Genomic DNA, 14,380 nt, shown 5'->3' on the forward strand with positions numbered 1-14,380 from the left:
TGTTACGGGTTGTGATTTTAAATTCCTGCAATGTATTGTTTATTTTATTTTATTTGTATTTCTTCCTCCACCCTTTCCGTCCCTTTTTGCAGTTGGGACCCAACGTCTCTATTGGCACTGGTGTGACGATCGGTGCTGGAGTCAGAGTCCGAGAGTCCATCATCCTCCACGGAGCCAATCTGCAGGTTAGTTAGCCCCCTCTCCCTCCCCTGCACTATGACGTGTATCAATATACAACAAGAACATAAACTATCCATCAACAAGCCAGACTGTAAATCTGCATATTTATCCCTTCCCCATGGCTGTTCATTATTTTGTTTATTTTATTTGCAGCGGCATTTGTTTTTATTTGCAGCAGCATTTGTTTTTATTTGCAGCGTTTATTTTATTTGCAGCGTTTATTTTATTTGCAGCGTTTATTTTATTTGCAAAGCGTTTATTTTATTTGCAGCGGCGTTTGTTTCTGTTTGCAGCGTTACTTTTATTTTCAGCAATGGCGGGTCTCGGCCACCGTAAATTTCCCCATTGAGGGAGAAATAAAGCACAGTCTAATGTAAACCAGGAGTATGTGACTTTAGTAGGTAGGAAGGTGGTTGTAGGTTCCAGGGCCCGCTGCTCGCAGTTTTCATTTTAGATTTTCTTCTTTGTGGGATGTGAGCAACATTCTGGAGCTATTTGCTTGTTTTTACTTTTTTTAAGATGATGTAACGTGGATTTATTATGCCCAGCATGAATTCAAAACTAATTTCTCCAAAGGACAGTAAAATGTATTGTAATAGCTGGAAGTGTATTTTGCCAGGTCTGAGTTGTTCTCATGTTGGAACTGTAATAGCCAGTACTGGAGTTGTTAACAACAATCAGGGGGGATGGTGGATTTTATCATATGGGGACAGATAATTTGTGCTGATTACAAATAATATAATATATTACAAATAATAGCAGTGACCAAAACACCTGCAGAAATACTGCAGGAATGACATAGCAGCAGTTAAATGCAGCCTTCTGTAAGCTTTAAATATCCACTGGGCTTACATCAAATACATCAAAACACAACAATAAAAAACACTTTTCTGAACTTATCAATATGACTCTGTCCTTCACGGGATAAGTAAAATGGATCACTGCAAAAACTCAAAATCTTAACAAAAATATTTGTAAGGCAGGGCTGCCCTTTGTCACCGGTCCTGTTCATAATTTTTATGGACAGGATTTCTAGGCGCAGCCAGGGGCCGGAGGGGATCCGGTTTGGGAACCTCAGGATTTCATCTCTGCTTTTTGCAGATGATGTTGTCCTGTTGGCTTCATCAGACCGGGACCTCCAGCATGTGCTGGGGCGGTTTGCGGCCGAGTGCGACGCGGCAGGGATGAGAATCAGCACCTCCAAGACCGAGGCCATGGTTCTCCATCGGAAAAGGGTGGCATGCCTTCTCCGGGTGGGTGGAGAAGTCCTGCCTCAGGTGGAGGAGTTCAAGTATCTCGGGATCTTGTTCACGAGTGAGGGAACAATGGAGCGTGAGATTGACAGACGGATCGGTGCAGCGTCCGCAGTAATGCGGTCGATGTACCGGACCGTCGTGGTGAAGAAGGAGCTGAGTCGAAAGGCGAAGCTCTCGATTTACCGGTCAATCTACGCACCTACCCTCACCTATGGTCATGAACTTTGGGTAGTGACCGAAAGGACAAGATCACGGATACAAGCGGCCGAGATGAGTTTCCTCCGCAGGGTGGCTGGACGCTCCCTTAGAGATGAGTTTCCTCCGCAGGGTGGCTGGACGCTCCCTTAGAGATGAGTTTCCTCCGCAGGGTGGCTGGACGCTCCCTTAGAGATGAGTTTCCTCCGCAGGGTGGCTGGACGCTCCCTTAGAGATAGGGTGAAGAGTTCGGTCACCCGGGAGGAGCTCGGAGTCGAGCCGCTGCTCCTTCACATTGAGAGGAGTCAGCTGAGGTGGCTTGGGCATCTGTACCGGATGCCTCCTGGACGCCTCCCTAGGGAGGTGTTCCAGGCATGTCCCTCCTCCCTAGGGAGGTGTTCCAGGCATGTCCCACCGGGAGGAGACCCCGGGGAAGACCCAGGACACGCTGGAGAGACTATGTCTCTCGGCTGGCCTGGGAACGCCTCGGACTCCCCCCGGAAGAGCTGGAGGAAGAGATGGAGGAAGAGCTGGAGGAAGTGTCTGGGGTGAGGGAAGTCTGGGCATCCCTGCTGAGGCTGCTGCCCCCGCGACCCGGGAACGGATAAAGCGGGAGAAGATGAGTGAGATGAGTGAGTGAGAATATTTGTCTTATTTCTAGTTAAAATGTCTCATTTTAGTAAAAAAAAATCTCATTACACTTAAAACAAGACTCATCACTGGAAAAAACAACAATTTTCACCTGTTTCAAGTAGATTTTCACTTGAAATAAGTAGAAAAATCTGCCAGTGGAACAATATTTTGTTTGTTTGTAATAAGAAGATAAATCTTGTCCCACTGGCAGATTTTCCTACTTATTTCAAGTGAAAATTTACCTGAAACAGGTGAAAATTGTCACATTTTTCTGGAGATGACTCTAAATGTTGAAATAGCAGTAAAACCACATTCATTGATGAAATGACATAAGGGATGGAAAGGAGGGATGGCAGTTTTACAGGGGGGATGATTTGGACTGTTTTTATTTCGGGGGGGGGGGTGCCGTCCCCCCTTATCCCCCTCATCCCCCTCATCCCCCCTCAACTCCAGTACTGTCTATAGCCTAAATGATGCATTCTGGATACCGAAAATCACATTCATGGTTCTGTGATATTTACTATCACAGATTACAATTACATTCTACATAATGACTGAAGCTGGGTTTTTTTCTCATTTTTTCCCTCCTCCTGTTTTGTAAGGATCACTGCTGCGTTTTGAACAGCATTGTTGGATGGGAAAGTGTCATTGGCAAGTGGGCCCGAGTGGAAGGAACGCCTAGCGACCCAAACCCCAACGATCCCTTTGCAAAGATTGATAGCGAGACGCTCTTCAGGGATGGACAACTCACGCCTTCTATTACTATTCTTGGTAAGCCTATTTGAATGTAAACTGCCCTGTAACAGCATTGTTAGCATTGTTAATTAAGTGCATGTTATGTAAAATTGTGACGTCACAGAGGAGTATGATGTCATTTGGGGTGTCACAAATCAACCGTGATACTGGATATGATGGAATTTGTAATTTAGGATCTACAGGCGAGTATTAGGGCCAGGCAGGAGAAAAATAAAAATAATATTTTAGAGGAGGAAGTTTTTTTTTCATTATGCACTTGGAGAAAAAAAGTCAAAATGTCGAGAATAATGTTGAAGTACAATTCTGAGAAAAAAGTCTAAATGTATTTCAACTTTATTCTCGAAATTCGGACTTCATTCGCTCTGGGGCCGCAGCGGATCTCCGGGCCAAGCTGGAGCGAGGGGATGCAGAGAGTATGGAAGCGGCTGCGGAGCAGCGCTCCCGGGGAATCTTCGGTCTTCCGACGTGCTCAGATGAAGGATCAGATCAGAAGAGAGCGAGTTGGGGAGACACAGAGATTTTGTCCTCCGCGGGTTCGCGTGACGTCATGAGGGCCTGGCCAGTGATTGGACGCGCACCCTTCAGGCGCGCCCCCCCAAGGCACACTGGTCCTTGTAGTCTCTGACAAGGCGGCCGTTTTAGGAGGCACATTAAAGCTGATTTCAGGCCGGGGTTGGTGGTCCAACAGTAGCTAATTTGAAATAAAAACTTAAGAATAAATAAATGAATGATGAGGCCACATTTGCTGTGCAACATCATGCATCATCCCTCAGGACCCAGTAATCATGGATTCATGTATTCTCAGGGAGGGTTTTAAGTTTGTTAATGAAAGACATTACTGGGTTCCAGGTGGAATAAAAAAGGTATTTCGACCCTCTAAGTGTGTACTTGATCTTTTCAAGACTTAGATGAAGCATAACGTCACTCATGAGGAGGTGCTGGGTGGTTTGGGGGATTTCCAGTGCAACAGAATCCTCCTACGGGCAAGTAGAGTTGTAAATGCTATGATGTTCTTATTGATAATCTGCTGTTCAGCTGGCACTATACCAAAGATGGCAGAGTAGGCGTTAGGTTGCAGATTTAGGGCTAGTGCCTGTGAGAGAGTCCTGAAGATAGCTGACCAGTAGTCTGAGAGGGAAGAACATGACCAGAACATGTGTGTTAATGTTGCAGAGGCAGCATGACATCTGCTGCAATTCTCGTCCACCTCAGGATAAATTCTGGCCAACCTAGATTTGGAGAGGTGGGTGCGGTGTAAGACTTTAAATTGAATTATTCCTAGCCTAGCACATGAAGTAGTTCCATTAACTCTCTGCAGAGCTTCAGTCCAAGATTCCTCAGGTATTACATCCCCAAGCTCCTCCTCCCATTTCCCTTTAATCTTATTGAGAGAGGTGTCTCCTAGAGATGATATGTTGGAATAGATTCTCGAGACGAAGCCTTTTAGATTGGAGGGAATTTGGAGGATGTCATCCATAGCGGTAGGTTGAGGTGCGTTGGGGAAGTTTGGACCTGGAAATATCGAAAATGACTAGAGCTGGGGAGGTTGAATTTTTGAGAGAGATGACTATAAGTAGAGAAGACACCCTCGCTGTAGAGATCTTTACATTGGGAAGGCCTAGTCTTTTCCACCGAGCAAAGGCATTGTCTAGTCTAGACGGGACAAAAAGGTGATTGTCACAGATAGGGGCCAGATGAGAAAAGTCTGTTAGACCAAAGTGGTTTCGAAATTGTGACCAAATTCATAAAGTATTGATAACAACGGGGTTAGAGGTATAGAGCGGAGCAGACAGAGGGAGATTCCAAGTAATCAGGGCGGGAAGCGATGTCGGTATGCATGACTCAGTTTTCAGCCTTGGAGCGTGAAGCCAGAATATGATTTTCCCCAGTGATAGTGAAGCAAATTTGGCAGACCCAGTCCGCCCTGGGATCGATGTCGCTGCAGAAGTCGTTTTTGTAATCTAGGGGCTTTCCCCCCCCAAATAAATGGAGATAAAATTTTATCAAGAGACTGAAAAAAGGATTTTGGGAGGAATATAGGGAGACATTGAAAAAGGTAGAGGAATCGGGGTAACACGTTCATTTTGATACAATTGATCTTTCCAGCCAATGAGAGATTGATGGACCTCCAATTCTGTAGGTCGTTTTTTAGTTTATCAATGAGAGGTGTGAAGTTTTCTTTGTATAGTTTAGAGTAGGTAATGTAATGTTTATTCCTAAATATCTGAAGCCAGATTTAGACAGATGAAATGGCAGGTCCCTTTGTGGAATTGCAAGATCTGGGTTGTTCACTGGAAAGCACTCGCTTTTCGCAAGGTTAGTCTTATATCCCGAAAAGATACCAAACCTGTGCAGTACCTGAACTATGTAGGGAACACACTGCACCGGGTTGGACACGTACAACAATAAGTCATCGGCGTACAGAGCCACCTTGTGTTCCCTCCCCCATCTAGAGATTCTGTTTATTTCCGGGGATGATTTTAACACGATAGACAGTGGCTCGATGGCAAATGCAAACAGAAGTGGATTTAGGGGGCATCCCTGACGTGTCCCTCTTGATAATGGGAAAAATTCAGATCGCTTTCCGTTTGTAACCACTGGTGCCCTCGGTGAGGCATATAGAAGATTAATCCAGGCAATAACGGAGGGACCGAAACCAAAGGCCTGCAGACATTCAAATAAATACGCCCACTCCACTCTGTCAAAAGCCTTCTCCGCATCCAGGGAGATAACCACATCTGGTGTTAGAGAAGGAGTGGCGACCGGTCATGAAACCTGTTTGATCAGGGGAGATCACCTCATCAGTAACAGATTCTAGGCGCCGGGCACGCGTTTTGGACAGAATTTTAATGTCGCTATTTAACAACGAGATGGGTCGATATGATCCACACTGTGTTCTGTCCTTCCCCGTCTTTGGTGTTATGGAAGCCTCAGTTAGCGTTTGCGGCAAGGCCCCGGTACTCAACGAATCATTAAACATATCAAAGATAAGTGCTGTTAGTTTGGTTGAAAATGTTTTGTAGAATTCAATTGGATAACCATCAGGACCCGGGGCCTTGCCGCTCTGTATCGCTGAAATTGCATTTGAAATTTCTGTTAGTTGAAAGGTTCTAGTTCTGCTTTATGGGCGGGGTTAATCACAGGGGTGTTTAAATTCTTGAAAAAGTTGTGCATGACGGTTGTGGCAGGGTGGAGTAGCTGCAGCCACTCAGGCTGACGGGACACAGGTGTGTCCCATCAGCCTCTCCACCCTGCCAGCCTTGATAAGGAGGACTGGGAGACTGCAGCTGGTTCGGACTGAGAAGCTGCTGCTGGAGCTGTGTGAAGGTGCTTGTGCACGTGTGGCGGTGATTCTGCTGAATAAAGGGTTCTGCACCTAACTCTGTGTCCTCTCAATCCTGTCGGTCGGGCCCCCGTAGCACTCGCCCTGCTACAACGGTATTGTCACTGGGTGCCTCCGAAGTGTAGAGTTTTGAGTAAAATGCCTTAATTGTGTTATTGATTTTGAGGGGATCTGTAGTTAACTCCCTGTTTTCTTTTTGTATTTGTGTAATCTGTTGATCGGACAATTTACATTTTAATTGATGCGCTAGCAGTCTGCCGGCCTTTTCGCCATGTTCATAGACGAAGCCTCGTGATTTCAGTAATATACGTTCTGTCTTTTCAGATAATAATAATTCATATTTGGCTTGAAGATCCAACTTATTTTTATAAAGTTCCGGAGTAGGAGAGACAGAATATTGACGATCAATGTCAAGTATTGAGCTGAGAAGTTGTTCTTGTTCTAGTTTCTTAGCTTTATTAACCCTAGATGTGTAGGAGATAATATCCCCCTTTATTACCACTTTAAGAGTCTGCCACAGCAAGGAGGGGGAGACATTATCTTTGTTATTGGTTTCTAGGAAATTATCAATTGCTGTTGAAATCAGTTGGCAGAATCCTTCGTCCGTCAGTAATGTACAGTAGCATCGAATCTCCATGGGGCCGGTCAGAGAAGTTAAGTGGGAAGGAAAGATCTAATATTATTGGGGCATGGTCGGATTCAATAATAGTGGAGTATTCTATGTTTTTAACAAGAGGGAGTAATAGACTGTCTATGAAAAAATAATCAATTACAGTGCTGACAGTGTTTTAGCCATTTTGGAGGGGTCTTAGACTTTGGGTTAGAACGGTCCAGGGAAGGGTTAATTGTACAGTTTAGGTCTCCTCCAAAGATTAGGCAGCGTGAGTTTAAGTCAGGTATAGACAAGATCACTTTTTCCATGAATTTCTCATCGTCCCAGTTGGGTGCATATACGTTAACCAATAGAACAGGTTTGTGGTAAAGTGATCATGAAACGATAATAAAACGACCTTGTGGGTCAGATATGATGTTTGTGGCATTGAAGAGTGTTTTTTTATGGATTATGATTGCTGTGCTACGTGACCTAGAATTGAAATTTGAATGAAAAATTTGGCCAACCCACTGTTTTTTTTAAATCTGACGTGGTCTTTAACCATTAAATGTGTTTCTTGCAGAAAAGCAACTTCACATTTTAAAAGTTTAAGATGTGCAAATATTCTAGCTCGCTTTACAGGTCCATTCAAACCTTTAACATTCCATGAAATGAATCTTCCATTTGCCCCGCCTGTACTCTGATTACCATCCCGTGTCCTGTTCATGGTCCACTGGATCTACCAGTGAGGTTTGTGAGAATGATCTGCCACACCACGGCCCAGTATTCACTCCTAAAGCCTGAAGAAGCCTCCACTTAAAAATAAATAGTAAAATGGTGAAACCAGTAACCATCAGTAAAATCTGTTATTTTAGGATGTCCATGGGGGTTTAGAAGGTCTACATTGAAATCCCCACACATTATTTGTACCTTGTCATTTATGTTACCGAAAAGGTCATCTAGTTTTTGGTTGAATGTTTCTAGACAAGATCCAGGTGTTCTATAAATGCAGCTGATTATTATATTCTTTGTATCTGCACCAATAATTTCAATAGTAATACATTCCATAATACCATGGCGGCTGACAAAGATCATGTTGCATCTTAAAGTTGCATGGACGTATAATGCAGCTCCTCCAGATTTAGCACCGGTCCTGTCCATAGTGAACAATTGTAACCCTTTTCTTTTTCCAGCCAGGTCTCGGAAACTGCAATCACATTGAATTTGCTGAATTGTTTCAAGTAGGAAGTAGGAATAGTAGGAATAAGACTCTTCTAAAACATTGAAACACCACTTCTTTCCACCTTTAGTGAAGTCTAAATGGAATAGGGGTCCCATTGTAAATTGTGTCTTTGTTGCCAAGATAATCAACTTGTGTATTAAAGTTTGAAGTTGCTGTTAACCACATGGCTTTAAAGAGAATAGAGAAATAGTTTGGTTAAATCACCTTCCAATGCTTTTCTAAGACCACGTTGAGGGGAAGCTACCCGTCATTTTACACAAGAAATGTCTCAAATGTCAGAAGTTAAACAACTCCTTATGTCTTTGTCATAAATTGCGTTAAACGTTAATACTGTTGTGTTTTGTCTCCTCAGGTTGTAACGTTACCATTCCTTCAGAGGTGATTATACTGAACTCCATTGTACTTCCACACAAAGACCTGAACCGCAGCTTCAAGAACCAGATAATACTGTGATTTATCACCTCGCTTCTCTCCCTGACTGTCACTGATGAGGATGCTGTTGGAACTGTCTCACATCTACTGTATTCATGTCAACATTTGAATATCTGGAGCTGTGTTAAACAGCTTTAAAAACATAGATTTTCATACATTTGTCTTCAAGCCTAAGGATAAAAAAACAAGGCTATCCAGGTCAAGGTTTGAATGTGTCTGTGAAACTCTGGGAGCTGAACATGTGAATACAAATATATGTATAAATAAAAATAATGACAGTCAGATAATCAGATAAGATAATATCTTATTTAAATTGCAATCAAGTGATGCTTTTTAAAATATGCATAATGAATTGGGGTTGGGTTCAGTCAGGCTGGTTATTACTACTTATTGCACTTTGAAAATGAATATTTAAACACAACTTTATATAAAAATGCAAACGCTGTAGGCTATTAGTCCTAAAGACATGACTGGGTGATGCAGGTGACGGAGACAGGCAGGGGAAAGTAGATGAGGGAACTGAAGGTTATTTGTGTTGTACAATTCAACAACAAAGTGATTCAAAGTGCTTTACAGAGACATTAAAACACCACACAGTAAAAATATAAAAAGCATGATTTAAAGTTTAAACAAAGAAGCAATAAAATAACACAAAATACAATTAACAGGATTCAAACCTGAAGGACTCTAACCCAACAGAATTAACAGGACTCAAAAAGAAACATAGAATAACTAATGTCTGGGAAATCAAGACGATACATGTGCTATATTTCATTTGTTGGTCTGATGGATCATTAGTGTTTAAACATTTAGGTTAATACGGACCATGATTATTCCTAGCACATGGAAACAAGATCACTCTTTTTCTCTTTAATTTTAAATTCAAATGCCCCTTGCAACTTTAATCTTTTGTGTTCATATGTATTATTGTTTGTATTCATTCAGTTATAATTCATGTTTTATTTGTTTGAATGAATCAGTTCTGATGAATAAAGAAGTTTCTCAACAATGGCTGTTTTTATCTATGGATAACGGCAACAGTATGTTTGAGATTCATGCAAGAATTGGTAATTGATGGGAAAGCCATTTTTTAGTCTGAGCAATAGGGTATATCCACCTTATTCCTACGCCCCATGAGGCTTTGCGTGAATTGTGGGTGCTACTTCCGGTGCTGCCAGAACCGCGTTTGTTTACATGCTGAGTGAATGCGTTAACCCTCTTTCTCCGAGCGTTGGGGATATAAAACATGTGGAAACACCACCTGTCACAGCTCAAACGGGACAATATCATCTTACCTCTGCCTCCTGCTGTTGAGGGATGGGAGGACGACCTGAAGAAGTGAAGAAATGCTTAGAAGATGGGAAGTATCTCATTCTTCCCAATGGGCAAAGTGGATACTCCTCCAGGTGGGTAAATATTGTTACTTATCAGTACTCGAGATGAGGGGGGATGGCATCCCCCCTGAAATAAAAACGGTACAAATCATCCCCCTTTCCATCCCTTATGTCATTTCATTAATGAATGTGGTTTTACTGCTATTTCAACATTTAGAGTCATCACCAGAAAAATAACATTTGACAATTTTCACCTGAAATAAGATTTATCTTCTCATTACAAGCAATAACATCTTGTTCCACTGGCAGATTTTTTTTACTTATTTCAAGTGAAAATCTACTTGAAACAGGTAAAAATTGTTGTTTTTCCAGTGATGAGTCTTGTTTTAAGTGTAATGAGATTTTTTTTAACTAAAATGAGACATTTTAACTAGAAATAAGACAAATATTCTTGTTAACATTGAGTTTTTGCAGTGATCCATGTTACTTATCCTGTGAAGGACAGAGTCACTGGAAAAGTTGTTGCAGATTATTTATACAGGCTTATCATTTGTTACCAAGCTCTGGAGCGCTCATCATTTCTGTCATCATTTGGTCAAATTGGTGTAACACGAGTTATATGAATTGTGAAACAGCTGAATATTATGTTTTAATTGTGTTTTTTAATCTTTTAATGTACATTATCACTGACTACGTTTACATGCAGTCAAAATTGGGGTTAGCTATAGCTATATACACACACACACATATATTCATACATGCATAGATACACACACTTAGCCACACATACATATGCACGCTCACACACACACACAGCCACTCAGACATATACATATACACACACACACACACACGGAACATACAAACACACACCCACACACATATAGCCACACATACATACACGCGCACACACACACAAATATACACACACACACACATGATCATTTACATGGTAGCTTAGCTCAGATATATATATATATATATGTATGTATGTATGTATGTATGTATGTATGTATATATATATATATATACATATATGTATATATATACATATATGTATATATATATATATGTATGTATATATATATATATATATATATATATATATATATATACATATATGTATATACATATATGTATATATATATATATATATATATATATATATATACATATATATATATATATGTATGTATATATATATATATATGTATATATATATATATATATATATATATATATATATATATATATATATGTATGTATATATATATATATATGTATATATATATATATATATATATATATATATATATATATATATATATATATATATATATGTATATATATATATATATATATATATATGTATATATATATATATATATATATATATATATATATATATACATATATACATATATGTATATATATATATATATATATACATATATGTATATATATATATATATATATATATATATATGTATGTATATATATATATATATATGTATATATATATGTATGTATATATATGTATGTATATATATATGTATGTATATATATATGTATGTATATATATATGTATATATATATATATGTATATATATATGTATATATGTATATATATATATATATATATATGTATATATGTATATATATATGTATATATATATGTATATATATATATGTATATATATATATATATATATATGTATATATATATGTATATATATATATATATATATATATATATAATGTATGTATGTGTATGCATATGTAGCCTATGTGTATATATGTATATTAAATATAGTAATAATGCACATATATATACCTTAGGTTTTTACCTAAAAAACCCTTTCTTGCATTTCAGACTGATCTTCAACTAGCATCAATCAGTTTTATATGATGGTAGTTATTGAACATGGATGATATAACTTGTTCTACCAGGATCAATTTGTTTTGACACAATCGTTGATTAAGTTGACAGGAAGAAATTTTACTTTGCAAAAAACACATTTTTATCAAAATAAGCATGCCTACCAAATCACCAAGAGGTTCTTTTCTTCATGGCCAGGTGGAAATGCGAGGAGCTTGAAAACATGACCACAAATGTTGCCTAGATATATATATAAATATATGGGGTGTCTCACATGCATCACCTTCCACTATCTGTTGCTCAAAGCTGCTGAATTCACTGTTATTTTTCCTATGGAAGTCCATGCCAGTAGATGAGCTAACCACATTGTTTGTACTCTGAGCCACTCATTACCAGGTAAGAGGTTTCAAAGTTTGTCATTGTATTTCACATTGATTGTTGGCCGCCATTTTCTGCCGAGCCAGAGGCCTGATGTGTTTCCTGTTCACCACTAGAGGGCGGGATAGAGCAGTTGAATCATTCTGGTTTCACTGCGTCTGCATTTTTCCTTTTCCATTTTCTTATTTCAGAAATAAAGCCTACATAAAAAGGATGACATGGGTTAAAATGGAGTTTAAAACAGATTGTATTTAATTAATTGTAAAGAATAAATGTTAAAACCACTATATGATCACCAGAATACTGTTAAAAACCATTTTAAGTAACATTGAAAGAAGACATCTCAACGCATTTCATGAGAATGCAAAATATTATACGATGTTTTGTGCTACACAGTGTGTATAATGAAGGATATGAACATTTCTGCATTTGTAGACGGTAGAAAGTACCGGGATAGACAGATTGACAAGAAGGTGAGAGAAAAGTTGCGTGAAGCAGCATTTGTTTTGAATTTGGATCCAGGAAGAAGAAGCAGAAATGATGGGAATTGTGTCATCATGTTCTCTGTGCGTCGCTGGTTTGATCCAGATATCCCAAATGATTAATTACCATGGAAACGGAATATTCCCAAAGTTTCAGTAACCGGAATATTAGCAATAACCTGAATTTTGACTGCATGGAAACGTAGTCAGTGTTATGTGACATAGCTGTAAATGAGCTGCAGAACACGACCCTGACGAGGGTCCAAAGTTAACTAGCTGTATTTTCCTGTCAGCAGGAACACAAGAAGACGGCTGGACAGAGGTAGCTCCTCCTAAAAGTAAAACATTTCTACAAAGGAAACTGATATTTAAACAATAAGAGAAAATCTTTTCTGCTACTGTAATGGAAGGATGGAAGAATGGAGGTAAACAGAAAAGACTTGGTGTATGTTAAAATAGTTTGTAACAATGACCATTTCAAGTAGAATATGAAACAAAATATATATTCAATTATTACTCAAATTTAGAAATAATTTATTCATTCCAAAGTTAAATACATTGTTGCACTAGTCTTGATTTTAGTATTATATTAGAAATATAAATTTTTTTGAGAACCAGAATATGTAGGCGTTCTAGCAGTTATTCAAAATGTATCAGAACATAATATTGACTTTAAAAATACATCATTTTAGGGCAAATTAAGATATAATACAGTAAATACCTGTAAGATCACATTTATCATTTACTGTAATATTTAATGCTCCAACGTAAAGTACCAAAAACTATTTGTTCAATGGTACCGTGATTTTTTTAAATATCATGACAGTGTACTGTACAAAATACAAGCTCAAAATAAAACACTCCAATCTCAGCATTTCAGCTTTTAGACAGAATTCACCTTCACTTCAACAGCTTTGTAAATGTAAACTATCTCCGGTTGTACAGATCTTTGTGTCTGCGTAGCTGGTCCAGCACTCGGGCCCTGAACGTAGTCCAGTCCTCGTCCTGCAGCTGCTGCACCCCCAGCGCTGCGTGCAGCTCTGCAAAGTGGCTCCGCAGGAACGGGTTGTACTGCTTCTCCTCTCCGATGGTGGACGGACTCTGGAAATACAGAGCAAACAGAGCATTATCAAGATTTGTAGTCTTTCTGAAGATACTCTTCTGTACATGGTGCAGCATCCTCTGCTGGTGGCGAAGAGCATCTCTGAATGCACAACACCGGATCCTGCAGCGTGGGAGTGAGAGGGGCAGGGTAACGGCCCGGGCAGGTGGGGGAGAGATTTGTCCGTCAAGACTCCTCTCCCTGGCCCTGCCCCTTCTCAACCTTTCCCCGACCCTGAACCTAACCTGGGGCTTGCTGATTGGGCCGGAGCTTCGGGAGCTGCTGCTGGCCTGCGGTCCCCACCCCCGGTCATGCCGTTGCTGCTTCCACCTGCCTGCGGTCCCCACCCCCGGTCATCCCGTTGCTGCTTCCACCTGCCTGTGGTCCCCACCCCCGGTCATCCCGTTGCTGCTTCCACCTGCCTGTGGTCCCCACCCCCGGTCATGCCGTTGCTGCTTCCACCTGCCTGCGGTCCCCACTCCCAGTCAATATTCAAATTTTCTTTGAAAGTCCTTTAGAGCAGCGGTCCCCAACCTTTTTACCGCCAATGACCGGAATAATGTCAGACAATATTT

At 40.0% G+C, this 14,380-nt stretch overlaps 2 protein-coding genes across 3 annotated transcripts in view; one reads left to right on the forward strand and one right to left on the reverse strand.

Annotated features, from left to right (window-relative positions):
* The window catches only part of gmppaa (GDP-mannose pyrophosphorylase Aa), a 33,265-nt gene extending 23,624 nt beyond the window's left edge, over positions 1-9,641 (forward strand). For both annotated transcript variants that reach the window (XM_061723022.1, XM_061723023.1), the window contains 3 exons: positions 93-185; positions 2,867-3,035; positions 8,551-9,641. In XM_061723022.1, the coding sequence (XP_061579006.1) occupies positions 93-185; positions 2,867-3,035; positions 8,551-8,651 (363 nt within the window). In that variant the 3' untranslated portion in view covers positions 8,652-9,641. The remainder of the gene's footprint in view (positions 1-92; positions 186-2,866; positions 3,036-8,550) is intronic.
* Positions 9,642-13,250: 3,609 nt separating this feature from the next.
* The window catches only part of pnkd (PNKD metallo-beta-lactamase domain containing), a 35,445-nt gene continuing 34,315 nt past the window's right edge, over positions 13,251-14,380 (reverse strand). The window contains exon 9 of the mRNA XM_061724313.1: positions 13,251-13,804. Within this exon, the coding sequence (XP_061580297.1) occupies positions 13,631-13,804 (174 nt within the window). The 3' untranslated portion in view covers positions 13,251-13,630. The remainder of the gene's footprint in view (positions 13,805-14,380) is intronic.

The sequence above is a fragment of the Cololabis saira genome, chromosome 6, assembly GCF_033807715.1.
Source record: "Cololabis saira isolate AMF1-May2022 chromosome 6, fColSai1.1, whole genome shotgun sequence".
Lineage (NCBI taxonomy): Eukaryota > Metazoa > Chordata > Actinopteri > Beloniformes > Belonidae > Cololabis > Cololabis saira.